Raw genomic sequence first — 20719 nt, forward strand, 5'->3', positions numbered from 1 at the left:
TGTGTGTGTGTGTGTGTGTGTGTGTGTGTGTGTGTGTGTGTGTGTGTACAACTGAATCACTTTTCTGTATACCTGAAATAACACAACATTGTAAATCAACTATACTCCAGAAAGGTGGGGGCGGGTGCGGACCGAGAGGTGGGGGATGTCACAGGGCCAGCCCCACAGGCCCCTCTCCCGGGGGGGCCGTGTAGGGCCGGAGGGGCGGCGACACATCCGCATCCGGGTCCTCCGCCACCCTCGGCGCGGGGGGTGGGCCGGGGTTCCCGGGCGCTCGCGGCCCTTGCGCTCTTCAAAAAGAAAAAAAAAAAAAACTATACTCCAATATTAAAAAAAATTGAATATAAATAAATAAATGGTTAAAAAAAAATTCTAGCTTTACAAGAGAATTCCAGATCCAAAGGATTAAATTGTTTTGGTTGGAGTAGAAAAAGGAGAGGGAAGAAAGGCTACAAATATATCTATAAATGTCTAAGTTATTTCCTGAACATGTATACATTCCACAGACAAGTACCTTTTTTTATTTTTTATTTATTTATGGCTGTGTTGGGTCTTTGTTGCTGTGCGGGCTTCTCATTGCAGTGGCTTCTCTTGTTGCAGAGCACGGGCTCTAGGCACGTGGGCTTTAGTAGTTGTGGCTTGCAGGCTCTACAGCACAGGCTCAGTAGTTGTGGCACACGGGCTTAGTTGCTCCGTGGCATGTGGGATCTTCCCAGACCAGGGATCGAACCCGTGTCCCCTACACTGTCAGGCGGATTCTTAACCACTGCGCCACCGGGGAAGTCCCGACAAGTAACTTTTAATGTTGGGTTTCACATACGTTTTTAAAGAAGAAGAAAAAATTTAGGATGGTATAATTTTACTTATATTAAGTTGCTTTTTTAATTAAAATTGAATGATTTACTTTACACCAGATCAATGGAACAGAGACCCAGCAATAAACGCATGCATGTGTTCAATCAATCTATCAATACAACAAAGGAACCAAGAATATACAATAGGAAAAGGGTACTCTCTTCAACAAATCGTCCTGGGAAAGCTGGACAGCCACATGCAAAACAATGAAACTGGACCACCATCTTAAACCATACACAAAAATTAATTCAAATGAATAAAAGACTTAAATTTAAGACTTGAAACCATAAAACTCCTAGGAGAGAACACAGGGGGTAATACGCTCCTTGACCCTGGTCTTAGCAATGAATTTTTGGATTTGATACCAAAAGCAAAAATAAACAAGCAGGACTACATCAAACTAAAAAAGGTTCCGCACAGCAAAGGAAACCACCAACAAAATGAAAAAGCAACCTCTGAAATTGGAGGAAATATTTGCAAATCAAATATCTGATAAGAGGTTAATATCCAAAATTATATTTAAAGAATTCACACAACTCAATAGCCACCCCCCGCAATAAAAACCCCACAATCCAATTTAAAAATTGGCAGAGGAACGGAAAAGACATTTTCTTCCAAATACAACACATGAATGGCCAACAAGCACATGAAAAGGTGCTCAGGTACATGAAAAGGTGCTCAAAATCAGGGAAATGCAAATCAAAGCCACAATGCATATCAGCTCACACCTATCAGAATGGCTGTCATCAAAAAGACAAGGGATAGGACTTTCCTGGAGGCACAGTGGTTAAGAATTCGCCTGCCAATGCAGGGGACACGGGTTCGAGCCCTGCTCCGGGTAGGTCCCACATGCCGTGGAGCAACTAAGCCTGCGTGCCACGACTACTGAAGCCCGTGCTCAACAAGAGAAGCCACCGCAATGAGAAGCATGTGCACCGCAAAGAAGAGTAGCTCCCGTTCACAACTAGAGAAAGCCCGCAAGCAGCAACAAAGACCCAGTGCAACCAAAAATAAATAAATAAAAATTAAAAAAAAAAAAGACAATGGATAACAAAATACTGGTGAAGATGTGGAGAAAAGGGAACCCTTGTGCACTGTTGGTGGAAATGTAAACTGGTGCAGGCACCATGCAAAAGCCAATACGGAATGAAAACTATACCGTATGATTCAGCAATCCCACTTCTGGGTATGTACCCAAAGGAAATGAAAACAGGATATGGAAGAGATTTATCTGCACTCTCATGTTCACTGCAGCATATTCACAACAATCAAGATAAAGAAACAACCTAAATGTATATCAGTGGATGAATGGATACAGAAAATGTGGTACATAAATACAATGGAATACTATTCAGTCATGAGAAAGAAGAAAATCCTGCTATTTGCAACAACATGGATGGACCTTGAGAGCATTATGCTAAGTGAAATATGCCAAACAAATACTGCATGGTATCTACTTATATGAAGAATCTAAATAAAAAGTCAAACTCATAGAAAAAGAATAGAAAAGTGGGTGCCAGGGGCTGAGGGGTGGGGAGCGGGGAGGTTGATAAAAGGGGACAAAGTTTTAGCTATAAGATGAATAAAGTCAGAGGATCTAATGTATAACATTGTGACTACAGTTAACAACACTATAATGTATAAGTGAAATTTGCTGAGAGAAAAATGTTCTCCTCTCTCTCTCTCTCTCTCTCTCACACACACACTCACACACACACACACACACACACAAAGGGTAAATAGGGGAATTCCCTGGAGGCCCAGTGGTTAGGACTCCATGCTTCCACTGCAGGGGGCATGGGTTCGATCCCTGGTCTGGGAACTAACATCCCATAAGCCATGGGGGGCAGCCAAAAAAAAAAAAAAAGATAAATATGTAGTTGAAAATGTGTTAATTAATTAGATGGGAGGAATCCTTTCACAAGGATTCTTTTCACAATCCTTTCCTTTATACATATTCAAATCATCATTATGTACACTTTAAATATCTTAAAATTTCATCAATTACACCTGAACTGAATGAAAAATACTCAATGCTACAAGTCTTGTGAAACAAACTATAAAAAATGCTTCATGTACCTAGGGGCAGGACAGGAATAAAGATGCAAACGTAGAGAATGGACTTGAGGACACGGGGAGGGGGAAGCTGGGACGAAGTGAGAGAGTGGCACTGACATATATACACTACCAAATGTAAAAGAGATAGCTAGTGGGAAGCAGCCGCATAGCACAGGGAGATCAGCTTGGTGCTTTGTGACCACCTAGAGGGGTAGGATAGGGAGGGTGGGAGGGAGATGCAAGAGGGAGGGGATATGCGGATATGCATATGCACATAGCTGATTCACTTTGTTATACAGCAGAAACTAACACACCATTGTAAAGCAATTATACTCCAATAAAGATGTTAAAAAACAATGCTTCACGTTACACCTCTGTATTAGTCTATACAAGATTATGAGCTAGTTCAAAGTATATAAATATATTTTAGAAACAAAGTATTATGAATTTCTGAAACTATTACTTAGCAAATCAGGTGCAAAATGAAAGTAATTGGCTTTAAAGAAACGTATTGCTAAATACATTAAATTACTCATTAAAATTAAGCCTTTGTGTCTTCTCAATAAAAAACCGGTAAAAGAGAATTAGAAATTCAATGATATCCTAACTTCAAAATTGGTTTTTAGCAATTCTACACATTAGATAGATAGATAGATAGACATAAGCAACTGGGGCGATCCATACATTAAGCAGTTTAAATGCCTTAAACTACCTCTGTCCAAAACCAGGTATCCAACGCAAGGAAAAAGAAAGCCAAAAATATAAAGATAGTTGAAGAGGTCCACACTAGCCAGAGCCACCATCATAATGAGAGATCTTTCATGTTCTCTCACTCCTATACCTATGATAACTCCCAAATGCCTGGTAATGTCTCAAGGTACCCTACCTAGTTTGTGAAACTTAAGAACCAAAACAATATGAATATATACAATAGTTCATAACATGCTCCTCATATTGTTTAAGCAATATTGACTTAGTACCCCACAAAAGAAATTGGTTTTAAATTATCTTGAAGTACATCTTAAGTTACCAATATTCAAGTTAAGAATATAATTTACTTTATGGAAAAAACTCAATTCATAGTTTAGGCACCAAAAAATTATAAACTAAACTAACTAGAAAACTTAACAGGATCACAGCCCATTTTAGTCCCACTTGGAAAACAAGATTCAATACCATTCAATTTTCAATCTTCTAATTTCAAATATATATCTAGTTTTCAATCTTCTAATTTCAAGTATATATCTAGCACTCCAAAACAAAAACAAGAACACACGGAATATACATACAACCTGCTAATTTTTACATAAGTCTAATAAATGTAAAGTTGGGGGTTAAAAACCTAATACAATGGGATATTATGTGACATTAAAAAGAACGAACTGCTGACACATACTATAAAATGGTGAAGCTTGAAAACATAAGTGAAAGAAGCTAGTCACAAAAGGCCACATATTATTTCATTTGTATGCAATGTCCAAAACATGCAAATCCATAGAGACGGAAACTTAGATTAGTGGCTGCCTGGGACTTGTGGGAAATAAAGAGTGACGACAAATAGGTACAAGATTTCTTTTGGGGCGGGTGATGAGCTTGGTGCTGAGGAACCTGCAGCGGGCAGTGCCCGAGGCGGGCGCGGCTCCGTGAGAAGGTGCAGGCAGTGCGGAGAGCCCTGTGGGTGCAGAGGTTCGACCTGGGGGTCGTCTGTGTCGACAACAGATTCAGCCGATTAATACAATCTACACAAACAAAAATACCCCAACAGATGTGCTTTCCTTTCCATTTCACGAGGATCTGAAAGCAGGCAAAATTCCCCAGCCTGATTTTCCAGATTACTATAATTTAGGAGACATTTTCCTGGGAGTAGAGTATATCTTCCAGCACTGCAAAGAAAATGAAGATTCCTATGACATCCTGACTGTGACTGCCACCCACGGGCTCTGTCACCTGCTGAGCTTCACACACAGCACGGAGGCCGAGTGGCAGAAGCGGTACCAGAAGGAGAAGCAGGTTCTCAAGGAGCTGAGCAGGCACACAGGGACCAGGTTTCCGCCCCTGAGCAGGGGCCTCTTCTGACTGAAGTGTCACAGTGTGAATGAAAGGTGGATTCCCCCCCCTTGGGCCCCAAGGATCAGGGGTCCCCCACGCTGAGGTCCCTGCTGGCCACTGCTGTCCTGTGGGGCTGCAGAAGTGCCAGCCCTAGCAGGTGCTGAATTCTATGAGTGGAACCTGCCTCTTAAAACACTAGAGAAATTTCCACTCATTTCTTTGTTCAGGACACAGGTAGGTGTGTTATTTTCAGTGTTGTAAATAAAATAGTTCTAAGTGCTCAGAAAAAAAAAATTTATTTTGGGGGTTCTAAAACTAGGTTATGGTAATGGTTGCACAATTCTATAAATATAATAAAAACCACTGAATTTTATACTTTAAAGTGATGAACTTTGGGGGTATGTAAATTACATCTCAACAAAGCTGTTTTTAAAAAAGATCAATTAGATAAGCCCTCAGCAGTAGGTATAGTGTGTCATTAAGGACACTGGTATAGTATACAGTGTGATTAAGAGCACTGGCTGGAGCCAGACTGCCTGCCTGTACCACTTATATAAACTGTTCAATTGTAGGCAGGTTAAGTAACCTACACTTCATAGTATAAAGAGAGTTAACAGACATAAAAACACTCAGAATAGCACCTGGCTTACATTAAGTATTATATGCGTTACTCTTATTAATCAGCCTTTTACAAGAGAGAAAAATCCACACTTCTTTGAAGTTGAACTAAAAATGAATGTAAAAATTACCCTTAATGAAAATTGTTACTTTTTAAATTTAGAGTGTACATGAATAATGGAACATACATATCACATTAAAATAATCTAGGGGAAATACAATATATAAATTATAGCTCTCAATTTATAAATATTATTTGGTTTCAGTTTTAATCTACTTTGTAATCCTACCTTATACCTTCAAGGAGCCAACGTTAAATGTAATTAAACGCATCACTTATACCAATTGGTTTTGATAATCTTAACTTGTCCAATTCTTTTAATTTACAAAATGAGTGTTCCCTCTAGTGGTATTTTACAATGAGAAAAGTCAATGTTTACAAAAGATGGAAGATTTTATTTATAAACATTAAATTATTATAAACATTTAACTGTTTTAGTATTTGTCAAGTATTGAATGGGTAATAAGTTAATCAATCATATTTTATAAAACAATGAAAATGCAATATATATCTTCTACCATGAAGAAACTGAAGTTCTCTACAGATCATTCCTAGTATACTATTATAAAATTTTAAATGACTGGTAAATATCTTAATAGTCCTTCAGATATTCAGAGGCTATATACTCATACCTCAAAGAGAAGCCCTTTAGGACTATTATATGAAGATCGTTTTTCAGAATTCATACCATGGAACAGATTTTAAACAGATGCCAAGAAATGTCACAGATTTAATAAGCCACGCAACTAACCCGGGTGTGAAAGTTCCTGAGCTGTTCTAACTGCCCAGCAGGCCTCCCTGATTAAGATGGAGACTATAATTTTGGAAGTAAAAAGCAAATTCATAAAAAACTAGAAGCCCCACAACTAGGAACAAAGAAGAACTCTCTCTCCTGGCAAGCATGTTATTTTATCCCCAGAAATAAGCAGTTGCCAAAATATAACTCATAATTGTTTATATGTAACATTATACAAGTATTATCAATACTTTTAAAATCTCGGGAAAAGGCTGTCAATTTCTATTCCTCTTGGATGACACTCTTCATATTTTAGTTCTTCCTAGATGATTCTCTGGTCTATCACTATGAAAGGTAATACAACAATATAGCTACGTAAAGTTAGTGAGCATCTATTACGTAACCAATACCATTCTAGGTCCTTTTATCACCATTTTCTACAGTATAACATATTTTTAAAAATCACTTCCACATACTTCATCTTCCCAGAGAGTATATTCCAATGGAAGGATAGCAGCAAGGAAGAAGTGCCTTTCAAGATTAGTGACTGTCATCAAGATTTATGAGTTGCCATAAAAACTTCCAAAGATCTCTTCTGGGCACCACAGCCACAATCTCCTACAGATTTTGCTTCATTAATCCCTTGACCTCAATCTACCACTTTCTCAACCTAAGTCTATCAGAATAATCTTTAGTCTTGCCTGTAGTGCTTAACCCCTTGTCACCTGGACAGCAGAGAGAACCTGAGACTGTTTAAATCTCAGCTAATACTCGACTGAACCAGAGAAATGGCCTAATGTACATCAGTATTTCTCGCAATTAAAGGCCTCTCATTCTGCCATTCCTACTCTTGCAAATCAACCTTTCTTCCCTTGGATTTCAAGGCGATGAGAGTCTAACCTTAAAGGCCATATTTCAGGGTATTCTTGATCTCATGGGCTAAGTTCATGCTGTAATGGGCCACTTTAGAAAACTATCAAATCCAGGTACAAACATCGAGAGAAATGCGTGAAGAATAGAAAGAGAAGGGTAAGAATTATACAAAGGATAGCAAAGGAGTTATAACAATTGAATTAAAAATTTAGCTGAATGTCCTAATAGTCAAGCTAGGCACATACAATGAGATTTTATCATAACATTTATAATATAATATTTGGTACACCTGCTTAAAAAGTTCAAATTTAAAAAGTGGTTCCTTGAGGGCTTCCCTGGTGGTGCAGTGTCTGAGAGTCTGCCTGCCAATGCGGGGGACACGGGTTCGAGCCCTGACCCGAGCAGATCCCACATGCTGCGGAGCAGCTGGGCCACAACTACTAAAGCCCGCGCGCCGTGCTCCGCAATAGGAGAAGCCACTGCAGTGAGAAGCTTGTGCACCGGAAATAAAAAAAAAAAAAAAAGGTGGTTCCTTGGACTTCCCTGGTGGTCCAGTGGTTAAGACTTCTGCGCTTCCACTGCAGGGGGCACTGATTCAATCCCTGGTTGGGGAACTAAGATCCCACATGCCCCACAGTACCCATCCCCCCTCCAAAAAAAAAAAAAAAAGTGGTTTCTTAACCAAATAGAGTATCTTACTCCTACTGTAGGATACTCCTACTGCAGGACTGCAAGTATTCCCCAAGAGTAAAATTGGGGGAATAACTGTATTTTAAACTAAAAAGGCTAATAGTAACAAGGACAGAAGACTTTACAGATGTTTATAAGGAGATTCACAACTGTATACATTGCTATAAGTTATGTTTACCCTCTAACTCAAATAAGCAATCCTCAAACAAACAGCATAAGACTAAAAAAATCTTTTCAGCTTGAGCCCAGCTGTATTTAATCTCTGCTCAGGTGTGCAATATACAACCACTTCACTGGAGTATAAAACCTATTAAGAATCACTGTACTAATGGTTCAATTAACAATTATTAAGCAACTGTTCTAGGTCTTGCTGTACAAAAGAATAATGGAACAGACCCCATCCTTAGGGAACAATAGATCAATCCTGTCAATGGACATTAGCATATCCAACTAGTTACAACATATGTGAGACTGTGGTATGTATAATCATAATCTGTGCAAGTTTGTCAAAACTAACAAATTTTCTTATGAAAATATTAAATAAATTAGGTGATTGTTTTTTCCCATTGTTTTTGGCTACTGACTTAAATCCATTTGTATCTCTAATCAAGCCACACTGTTTTACACTTATACTTCTTTTTTTCTTAGATTAAGAAATTGTGCCAATTTTTAATTAGGTGGTTTTTAGTATAATTTATTGCATTTCTCACATCAAGGATTTCAGAATTCTAACATTACATCTTATTTCACTAAATTCTGCTTTTTAGAAGAGTAATTTTAACTACTTTATTCTATTCTTCCCTTTATTCAGTGTTTATCATTCCTAATTGTATTTCTAACCCCTCTCCCCCGAATCAATCAAGTATCCTACAATTAGATGTAAAGCATCTAGAAACAGTTGTCGGGGACAATGTCACAAGCCTGATACCAAAAATCTAAAGTATTTTAACCATTTACAACATAAAAGAGGCTATGACAGAAGGTTGATAGGCTCTGACCTATTCTCATACAAACATCTATCTAAATGCTACTTTTTTCAACATGTGGTCTTCACTCATTTTAACTGGTTCAGTTCCTGAAAAAAGTGGGTTTCAGACAATATACTATAACTCCAATCAGTTACATAGGACACAACTAACCTTTTGCTCTGCTTGCAGTTGGTCACATCTTTCTTTCTCATGGTTAAGTTCTCTTTCCATTCTTCCAACTTGTTCTCGAAGTTGTGTTGTTTCTTTTTCCAGAACAGCAATTAACTTTAACAGTTCTTCTTTTTCTTTCATGGTTTTCTCAATTTTCAACTATAAAACAGAAAACTCAAATTGTTTTTTTATAATCTTATAATACATTACTAATTCAGTTTTCCATTTCAAAAAAATAGTGAAGAAATTTGCAGAAAGAACTTTTACATACTATCTACTTCATATCAGACTCTTTTAGTCTTCAGTTAGAAAAATTCATGAATCATAAACTTAAACCATTTTTTGGTTGGGCAAAGAAAAAAACATTACAAGAAGGTATAAAAGTAATGAATTTTATTATGAAGTTGCCTGCTAATCACTTTTCAAATCAGTACTAAAAATGAGGCATATTAAGTTTCATAAGTGGCTTAATTCTGGGCTGTTCTTATTTTGGGTAATAATCAAGGAGAAAAATGTGTACCTCTTCTTGAATGTAAATCTATGGGAAATCTTTGAATCTATTAAGAACTTCCTTGTGTGTTACATAAGGCCTTCATCTATGGGATTACTGTGAAAAGTTCTTTAAATAAGGTACTAAGGAATAAGTTTCTATATGTATAAAATGGCCTCTATTTAGCTAAATTAAAAGAAACTTTGTAAGTAAATGCAAATTTTAGGACAAAAATGCACATTGTAACATATTAACAATATAATTGACTCTTACATAAACACTAAGTTACTTAGTTCAGGAAAATCTAAAACTCCAGTATTCTAAAAATTACCAAATTAAGGGACCTAAAATAGTAAATAAAATGGTTAATATTTCTCTTACAGCAAGAAGTCTGATTCTATTAAAAAAAAAAAAGAAGTCTGATTCTAACAAGGGAAGAATGGAGACTCAGAGGGAAAACTTCACAAAGGAGGCATCATACATTTAGCTAAAATAAAATGTTTTCCCCCAATAAACCCCAAGTCACTTTTCCAGGGTCATGGAATCAAACTCTAATTAAACTCTAAAATGGCTCTTATGAAAGTTAAAGAACTGTAAAATTTTTAAATGACCCATCTATCTCTTCCATCAGACTAAATGAAAATGACAGGAGTAAATGCCCTCAAAAGAGAAAAGTTTGGGCTTCCCTGGTGGTGCAGTGGTTGAGAGTCCGCCTGCCAATGCAGGGGACACGGGTTCGTGCCCCGGTCTGGGAAGATCCCACATGCCGCGAAGCGGCTGAGCCCGTGAGCCATGGCCGCTGAGCCTGCGCGTCCGGAGCACAGGCTCCGCAACGGGAGAGGCCACAACAGTGAGAGGCCTGTGTACCGCAAAAAAAAAAAAAAAAAAAAAAAAAAAAAGAAAAAAGTTTACTTATTCACTTAATTTTTTACCTTACCTATTTTTTAAAAAATCATTTTTGGCTCTAAACTTTCTGGCCACTTAAAAATAAAGATACACCTTGACACAGTACAACAGAAACATTATAAAAGAACCATTTTTTCCCAGTGATTCATTTAACTGACACATACTTTAGAGTTCACTGAATCTTAAGTAGAAATTTTTAAAAGGAATTAAAATTATATGAAAGTGTATACAAGTCTAATTCCTGTCCCCAGTTTTGTATTCTGGTATCTTTCGACCATACAAAAAGGTTAAAATTGTACCATGAACACCCATAACCTAAATTCAATAATTATTAATATTTTGCCATATTTACTCTCCCTCTATATACCTAAGTTTTATTTCTTTTTCTTTCTTTTTTTTTGTTAAAGCATTTGAAACATAATTGCAGATACTTCACCCCTAAGTGCACAGGCCAAGCATCTCCTAATAAGTAGTCTTGTATTTAACCACTACCATGATCATAGCTAAGAAAATTAACAATAATTTTATAACACCCAACGGGTAGTCCACAGTTAAAATATACTACACTACCCCCAAGTATCTACTTTTTAGAAATCTAGGATACAACCAAGGTTCACAAACTGAAGGATTGTGGCTCAATCATTCTTAATGACAACAGTGCCCTAGATAATGTCTCACACTTGTACTAATTTGGTGCATTTTTAGTAAAATCATTAAAGATTTTGATAAATGTGGAAATTTAAAAGACTCGTCAAAAAATTGATCAGGATATAAATACCTTATCTCAGAAACATTTACCTGAGAGACAGCATACATTTTATGAGTAGGAAGAAGAGAACTAAATTGTGCAATGTCCCAATTTACTTGGAGCACAAAAGATAGGTAGATGCCAAAATGCCTGTTGTTTTTCTGTTGGAGGTCCTAAAATCAGGGTGGTCTAACAAGTATCCAAAAAACTGCAATATAAACAGTCACTGCATTCTTCATAAGATCTAGGCTTGTTTCAGCATCTTTGACTAGCATTCAAATACCAGGCTAAAAACCTTCATCATCAGGCGGTTGTCACCACAAAATGTTTTAGTCACCCTATAAAAGTTACATTTCTTTATTTAAGATAAGAGAGGAATTTCTGGAAGGGGAAAGGAAAGATACAGAAAAATTCACAGTAAGTTACTGGTTCCTTCTAACCTTCTTAGTTTGACTGTCTAATATCTATAACCTCTTGTCTTTTTTCTGTAGTCTGTTTTTTAAGATAAATAAAATCAGAGGCATAAAATATTTACATATAAAAAACATCCGAGTATAAAGAATAAGCAATGACTCGCCATAGGCTAAATAGGAATGTAAAATAACCAAAAATGTATACTGAACCAATTAAAGAAGATCTTTTTCACAGAAACTCAATATAACATTCTAATTTTTTAGGTTTAGGGTAAAGACATTGAGAAATATCTTGAAATAGGAATGCTGTTCTATTTTTTTCCTTCACTAAGTACTAAAAATTAAGACATATGGCATTATTAGACCATCTACACAGAAAATTTCTTTTGATGCAAGTGCAATGACTCCAAAATATTCAGTGAAAAAGAGTGAGAAACTTTTTCACCTTTTTTTTTAAAATTATGATTAATCCAGCTTATTCATTTGATCAAATAAACAGGAAAAGAAATCATTCTAAAAACGCTGAACCTAAATTATGAGACTGGGACGCTTCACTGATTCACTGCCACACGTGAGACAGAGCATGCTTGTGTTATAGTGAAATGAAGTTCACATCCAATTACAGTTAGACTTACTGCTTCATACCACTTTACCATCAGCTTCACCCCCAAATCTGTATTATTCTACAATCAACAGATTAGGCCATCCCTAAAGAAGAAAGGTTAGGGGGAGGGAACATTAGGAAGTTTTAGGTCTAAACTCTCTCAGTAATTACTTATTGCAGATATACTATGCACAAAATACTGATAAGCCTAGGGACAGTCCCTGCCACAGTGAAATCAGTAACATAATTGTGACAGAAAATTTTTTTAAGTATTTCAAAAACAACACTCTAAGTTTATTATTTTAGTTAAAAAGCATTTGATTTTCAGGTTATACTCCTGCATAACCTAAAAATTCTTAAAATGCCAACCAACATGAGCTCTGTTTGTAATTTATCTATGACTGATGTCTTTTTTAAAACATTCACCATTTTTAAGTCACAGTTCATAACAAAATAATCCAGTTCATAATATAAATTTATGAATCACCAGCTCACTGTTGGTACCAACCTCAAGAAGGCCAGCTTTTGTGGTCACCACCAACATGTCAGAATTTCCTTCATCTTCCATAGTAAGCAACTCTTCAACTGGAGAAGAAGCTCGAAACTGAAAAGGTGTACTTGCTCCACGAATTTCACCCTTATGGGTAACATAACAGAACTGATAAAATTCTCCATCATCATTTGGAAGGTAATATCCTAAGAGGAAGTTAACAAACAAAAAAAGTATTAAATTTTCTGTTATAAAATTATTTGGATTTAACAAATCTTGCCATATCCTCTCATTTATGACCCTGTTTCTAAGCACTCAGGATATGTCTTTCCTATCTTTCACAAATTATCTATCAAAACTAGACTCTTGGGCTTCCCTGGTGGCGCAGTGGTTGAGAGTCCGCCTGCCGATGCAGGGGACACGGGTTCGTGCCCCGGTCAGGGAAGATCCCACATGCCGCGGAGCGGCTGGGCCCGTGAGCCATGGCCGCTGAGCCTGCGCATCCGGAGCCTGTGCTCTGCAACGGGAGAGGCCACAACAGTGAGAGGCCCACGTACCGCAAAAAAAAAAAAAAAAAAAAAAAAAAAAAAAAAAACCTAGACTCTTCTTTCTTCCCTAAATATGCCCATATTTTTCTTATCTTAGGTCTAAGCTTATACTCTCAGAATATTCTTTCCCTGTATCTTCACTAGGGTAAAACCAATTTATCTGGGAGAGTCAAGTATGCAGTTTTCAATGAGAAAGAGGCTGAAGGCGGAGCAATGGAAGAACCAGCATAAAAGCCTAGGAGGACCAGGGGTTGGAATACATCATTTAAAGAAATGTTCCCTCAAATATGACATTAACTAAATGCATAAGAGAGATATTAACAAACGGAATACACTGCACATATGCACTGTGTAAGGGCAGAAAGAGGATGAGGTCTACTGATGCAGAACAAAAATAAGCTTTGGAACCACACAGATTTATTCTGGAATTCCAGCTCTGCCACTAATTATTATTTACTTAACCTCCCCGAGCCCAAATTTCTTATCTATAAAAGAAATTTGAAGCCATCTATCTCAAAGTTCCAAAGTACCATGGATTATGTAGTTCTAACATCTAGCCCACTATCTGACAAATTATATGTGTTCAATATTTGTTCCTTCTCTCTTCAGCTCAACTGTTACCCTGTTTTAAATTTTGCTGTATTATCCTAGCTCAAAATTAATCCTCTCCAAATCCCAGCTCAAAATTAATCCTCTCCAAAGCTCCCATGGTATTTTTTACATTAAAAAAAAAAAAATCCTGCACCATGTACTTTGCATTACCATTATACACATGCTTTATAGCCTACATCCAGAACTCAGAAATACTGAGGGCAGATTATTAATAAATATAAACATTCTGGAATTCCCCCCAGAATAACCTGAAACAAGGAAGCATTCAATGACTGTGAAACGAACACACAAAGGTGAATATATTCCCCTTATCTTGGATATTAATATCTACCCAGAAATGTGCATTCACTATGCCTATTATTCCTTCATATCTTGAAATTTTTAGCCTCATTATTATGATATTGACTTCACTTGACTTCATTCTTTAAAAAATAGCTGAATTTTGTCCACAGAGGGGAGGGGGCAGAGAAAATATAAGCCTGAAACATCCTGTGCTGCTTAAAAATAAGAAAGAAGCTGTCAAAAAAGAAGGGGGTGGGGGAGTCAAAAAACACAGAAGCCCCCTTGACAGACCTCCCAATAGCCAGAGAAAGCTAAATCAATTTGAGCAACAAAAAAATTATAGCATTAAACTTTATTCCACAGAAGAAAATATATATGCATGAATGAGAAAAGGATGACTCTTTCTAACATAATAATTGCAATTAATAATGTCCAAGAAATGAGAATAGAAAAGCATCATCAGGCAAAAACAACAATAATTACTGTAGGCAAGATCCACTGATGGATACTAAAATTAGTGGGTGAAAGTTTCAGGAGAAACAAGGTATCTCAAAATTGCTCCCCATAATACTGTTAAATCACCAAGGGAAAAATACTAACTTTACAGTGGAGAAACCCAGCAGACACCACCTTAACCAAGTGATCAAGACTAATATTACGGGCTTCCCTGGTGGCGCGGTGGTTAAGAATCCACCTGCCAATGCAGGGGACACGGGTTTGAGCCCTGGCCCGGGAAAATCCCACATGCCACAGAGCAACTAAGCCCGTGCACCACAACTACTGAGCCTGAGCTCTAGAGCCCACAAGCCACAACTACCGAGCCCACGTGCCACAACCACTGAAGCCTGCGTGCCTAGAGCCCGTGCTCCGCAACAAGAGAAGCCACGGCCATGAGAATCCCGCGCACCGCAACGAAGAGCAAGCCCACGCGCAGCAACAAAGACCCAACACAGCCAAAAATAAATAAATAAGTTTTTTTTAAAAAGACTAATATTACTGCTAAGAAGACAATCAGACATCAAGTACGCTCTGATACAATGCACTGAAAAGAATACATCATCACTTCTATGATATACTTCCTGAAAATGTATAGCCTCAATCTAATCATGAGAAGCTGTCTGAAAAACTCAAAATGAGGAACATGCTACCAGAACAAAACAAAACTGAACAGTACTCTTCATAAATGTAAAGGTTATGAAAGACAAGGACAGAATGAGGCGCTATCACAGACTGGAGAAGACTATGATGATACGACAACTAAATGCAATGTGGGATTATGGACTGGATCCAGGAACAGAGAAAAGAACACTACAGGAAACACTAGTGAAATCTGAATAAAGTTTGTACTTTAGTCAACAGTGTTGTACCAATGTTGAATTCCTGTTCTTTTAAATAAATGTACTGTGGTTATGCCACATGTTAACATTATGGGAAGCTGGGTGAAGGGTAGATGAAAATTCTGTATACTATTTTTGCAACTTTACATCTAAAATTATTTCAAAATACAAAGTTTTAAAACAAAGTAATACAGGGAATTCCCTGTCGGTCCTTTCCAGTGGTTAGGACTCTGTGCTTCCACTGCAGGGGGGCACAGGTTCGATCCCTGGTTGGGGAACTAAGATCCTGCAAGCCTAGAGGCACAGCCAAAAAAAAGTAATTAAAGGTACATCTAGCAATAAATTTTTGAAGTTTTTAAAAACCCCATCCTCCTACTATCTACTACTAAATCCGCGGCTGAGTAACTTTGCAAAGGCCACTACACTTACTTTTAAAGTTTAAATAGAAAAGAAAAATATAGTTTGACTAATCAGCTCTGGTATCATGGCATTAGAAATTCTACAAACTAGATATTCGAGGTCTGATTTTTTTTAAATCTCACAAAAATAATTCACTAAAAATTATGGTTCAAATACCATTTGAGATACAAGATATAGTTATTCAGAACTGAAATTTAAAGCTACCTAGAAATAGCTCTCCTCAGATCAGTAAAACTGAAAATAAAATAGGAAAATGTAAAAACCAAACTCCAAGTCAAATTTTATAGCCTGTAACATTAGCAATCAAATTATAGTAAACAAATAAGAGTCCATTTAGGAAAACAGTTACATTTATGTACACTTTATTAGTTGTTCTGAGTTTTGCATTTCAGGATTCTCATGACTACTCCACAAAATGAGCAAAATTGTTTGGATCATGCTTAAGATTCCTTCTGGCTCTAATTCTCTATGACTGAATTTTTCATGACTCTATCCTGAGCTCCTTATATAACAAACAAGTTCTAGGCAGGCAGAAGATTTTATTTCTAAATTTCAAAGTAAAAATTATGATGACTTTTCAAAAACATGTAAAACTTAGCTCCCATGAAAATGCTTTTACAATATGAACAGAAATAAACTGGATGCTTTTCTCCTTTTTTTCTAACTGCTTTGAAACTTTCTGCTGTCATAAATAAGCAAATTCATCAGTCACTATAACAAATTCTGTAAGTTTCTTATTTATTATAAGAAAACTAATCACATTAAAAATGACTGGAGGGCTTCCCTGGTGGCACAGCGGTTAAGAATCCACCTGCCAACGCAGGGGACACGGGTTCGATCCCTGGTCCAGGAAGATGCCACATGCTGCAGAGCAACTAAGCCCGTGTGCCACAACTACTGAGCCTGAGCTCTAGAGCCTGCGAGCCACAACTACTGAGCCTGCATGCTGCAACTACTGAAGCCTGCACACCTAGAGCCCGTGCTCCGCAACAAGAGAAGCCACTGCAATGAGAAGTCCGTGCACTGCAACGAAGAGTAGCCCCTGCTCACCGCAACTAGAGAAAGCCCGCGCGCAGCAACAAAGACCCAATGCAGCCAAAAATAAATAAATGAATGAATGAATTTTTAAAAGTAGATTAAAAAAAAGAATGACTGGAAATAAAACCACAACTTTTAAGAACAAATATCTTAATAACAAAATCAGTTCCAATATACACACTTGAATTTGATTATCTAAAAAAAGGCTATGAATTAAAAGATAAACTACAGGGCTTCCCTGGTGGCGCAGTGGTTGAGAGTCCGCCTGACGATGCAGTGGATACAGGTTCATGCCCCGTTCCGGGAAGATCCCACATGCCGCAGAGCGGCTGGGCCCGTGAGCCATGGCCGCTGAACCTGTGTGTCCGGAGCCTGTGCTCCGCAACGGGAGAGGCCACAACAGTGAGAGGCCCGTGTACCACAAAAAAAAAAAAAAAAAAGATAAACTACATATATAATTTATAACTTTCTTAATCTATAAAACATCTATGAGGACCTAAATCTCTGTCTATATTACCGTACAAATTTTATTCTCTGAATATGTGTTTCTTGTCACAGTACGTAAAGAAACTTTTTTGTATATGCAAGCTCCATGTGATCACATTCCCAACTGATGTTCACACCAAACATATACAAACCTCGCAATAAAAAGTTTTAAAGAAGTAAACCACCAAAATCCAAAACACTAACACCACCGAATGCTGGTAAAGATGCAGTCCAACAAGAACTCTCATTCACTGCTGGTGGGAATGCAAAATGTTTTTGCCACTTTGTAAAAAAGAGTTTGGTGGTTTCTTATGAAACTAAACGTATTCCTACCATATAATACAGCAATCATACTCCTTGATATTTATCCAAATGAGTTGAAAACTTATATCCACACAAAAGCCTGTGCATGAATGTTTATACCAGCTTTACAGCTTTATTCACAACTGCCAAAACTTGGAAGCAACCAAAATATTCTTTTTGTTTTTGTTTTTTGTGGTACGTGGGCCTCTCACTGCTGTGGCCTCTCCTGCCGTGGAGCACAGGCTCCGGATGCGCAGGCCCAGCGGCCATGGCTCAAGGGCCCAGCCGCCCCGCGGCATGCGGGATCCTCCCAGACCGGGGCACGAACCCGTGTCCCCTGCATCGGCAGGTGGACTCCCAACCACTGCGCCACCAGGGAAGCCCCAAAATATTCTTTAACAGACAAATGGATGAATAAGCTGTGTTACATCCATACAATGGAGTATAACTGGTTTCCTTTGCAATTCTGGGCATTTCATGTATGTTAAAATATTATACTGAGACAGAGTCCATTAGCTTCCCCAGACCAAAAACAGTCCATGGTATAAACAAGACTAAGAATTTGCTTTAATACAATCCAAAGTCAGTATAATTTTACTACAAAAATCACTCTACAGCAAATGCCGTTATAGATTTCTAACTAAAATTTTTGTGTTTTGTTTTAAAGCAACAGGGTGTATTTTTTTCATATAACAAGCAATCTGGAGGCAGTTGCCTGCTGGCCTTGATTCAGTGGCTCAGACATGTCAGGACAGACATATATGTTCTTGTCTATGCCTTCCCCTCATGGCCACAGGAGGGATGCTGAAGCTCTAGCCATCACCTTTGTGAAGGCAGAATGTGGGGGGAGGGGCAATACCAGGTATATCTTCTCCTTTAAATAAGAGAATTTTTAAAAATCTGTATATAATGCTAAGACAAAAATGAATTTTATATTACTCACATCCATTTTATAAGCAACTTTCCCTATAGAATTTCTACTCTATAAATCCTGTTAATCATCTTTGTGATTTTCATACGGAATATTTTTCTCACCTCTAATTTGTTATATTATCTAATATCAGTAACAGCATTATTTTCTCATTTGAAAAAAAAGATCATCAAAAGACTGCTCTTCAATGAAAGACAATAAGGAAAAAACCTTTCTCTACATAAAATATCATGTGACCTACACTAGATATTTACATTCTTATGACTTCTGATAAAGAAAGATAAGATACTAATTCATTCAACTTTAGTCACTAGACATGCTTAAGTAGATCATTACAATGGGGTACAACATTTTTAATGGCAATAAAACATCTAATTTCATCTAGTTCTGCTTTTCAGTTCTCACCTTGAAATGCTAACACACAATTGACTGTTGATCCTTCTACATAATGTTCAGGCACAGGAGACCATAAAAACGTGTAATAATCACGAGCAGTACTCCATCCAACCTAAAGGAAAACAACAAAAACATGGATATTATAAGTAAGTGGTTTAATATGAGTGATATCTTATAGCATATTGTTTTTCACTGCATCCTAAAGTTAAAGCATGCATGAATGTTTACAAATCCTGAGCATTTTAACAATCACGTCAAATTTTTATTATAATTTTTTATTAAGCTATAACCTAATGCTATAAAAATCTATAACAGCAGAGTTTCTACTATGTATTAAAATGCAACTTGATATCCAATTTCTCAAGGAAAACCTTAGTACACATATGATCAAATATAAAAACATGCTGCACTTAAAATTTGATTTCACTAAACATAAGTTTTTAAAATTTATTTTATGCCTTGAATTTAACTGTGTTTTTTTTAGTTAGATTTCCCCCTCCTCCTTAAATCCACTAATTAAACTTCACTAGTCTGTCATCTTTAGTTAAGTCTTGCCTACAGGCAATGGTAAATTTTGTAAAAACTTATTTTTACCTTTATTCCTAAGGTGTTTATATATACAAAAAGACCACCTATGTCCCACCAATCTCTAAAACATTTCCACCTTACAACATGAATATATACATTACATATCTCAGTCTTTATTTTCCAGATGAACTGTACTGTGGTAAATACTGAATATTAGATATGTTTAAAACAGGTACTAGATATCCATTTGCCAGTATATTACAAGAAATTATGCATTATCCACGAGGTTTGATTACATATGTTCTATAATTCTGATCGATTTAGGATTAGAGGGTCCAGAATATTGAAACTGGAAGAATCTTAGTAATCTTTAGTCTCTAAAGGAAAGTTTTCAAACTGTCAGTCACAACCCAGTAGTAAGTGGTAACATTATATCAATTTAGTGGTTCATAACCACATTTATTTTTTAATTAGAAAGCATCAGAGGGCGTGATGGCTAAGCTTCATGAAAATTTGTTTCAGGTGTATCTGCATGCAACTTTGCTAGGTCAAATCACAGAATCATATTATTTTTATTTCTTTCTGCGTGTCATGGCCAAAAACATTTGAAAGACACTATTCATCTCTTTACAGATGAGAAGCTTGAGGAAACCATGATGTAAGTGATTTTCCTGACCTAAGGCTCAGTTTTTTTCTATCAGGATTGTTAGAAGGATTACACTAGATGATGAACATAAAAGCAGCACTTGGCAGAGGGCCTGACCCGTGATGGGCACTCCATAAATGGTAGTTTTTGCAAGCACAGTATACTGCAGTGATTAAGAGCATAGGAAGTAAGGTCAGACTGCCAAAAAAGATCACTTACTGGCTAAAATGACTTCAGACAAGTTATTTCTGTTCCCTCCTCTTTAAAATGGAGATAAAGGCTTATACGTGTATTAAATGAGATACGGCACCGTAGTGGCACCTGGCACAGTGCCTAGCACATTAGTGTTCATTAAACGTTACCATTCATTAATACCCAAGGGGACACAATGTATTAGGGAGAGTGATCTTGACTCTAAAATGTTCTGTCTCTCATTCCATATCCCCCAGTGCTTCTATCATC

General features: G+C 37.1%; 1 protein-coding gene and 1 pseudogene across 3 annotated transcripts in view; one reads left to right on the plus strand and one right to left on the minus strand.

The window, feature by feature from the left end:
• The window catches only part of TAX1BP1 (Tax1 binding protein 1), an 87892-nt gene that overhangs the window by 52958 nt on the left and 14215 nt on the right, over positions 1 to 20719 (minus strand). For all 3 annotated transcript variants that reach the window (XM_027102317.1, XM_027102316.1, XM_027102318.1), the window contains exons 3-5: positions 19093 to 19195; positions 12749 to 12936; positions 9080 to 9238 (exon numbers count right to left, since the gene is read on the minus strand). In XM_027102317.1, coding sequence (XP_026958118.1) covers positions 9080 to 9238; positions 12749 to 12936; positions 19093 to 19195 — 450 coding nt within the window. The remainder of the gene's footprint in view (positions 1 to 9079; positions 9239 to 12748; positions 12937 to 19092; positions 19196 to 20719) is intronic.
• On the plus strand, positions 3204 to 5331 carry LOC113618286 (endoribonuclease YbeY pseudogene; annotated as a pseudogene).

This window comes from Aethalodelphis obliquidens, unplaced genomic scaffold (assembly GCF_003676395.1).
Source record: "Aethalodelphis obliquidens isolate GAN/ISIS:26980383/991018 unplaced genomic scaffold, ASM367639v1 scaffold5, whole genome shotgun sequence".
Lineage (NCBI taxonomy): Eukaryota > Metazoa > Chordata > Mammalia > Artiodactyla > Delphinidae > Aethalodelphis > Aethalodelphis obliquidens.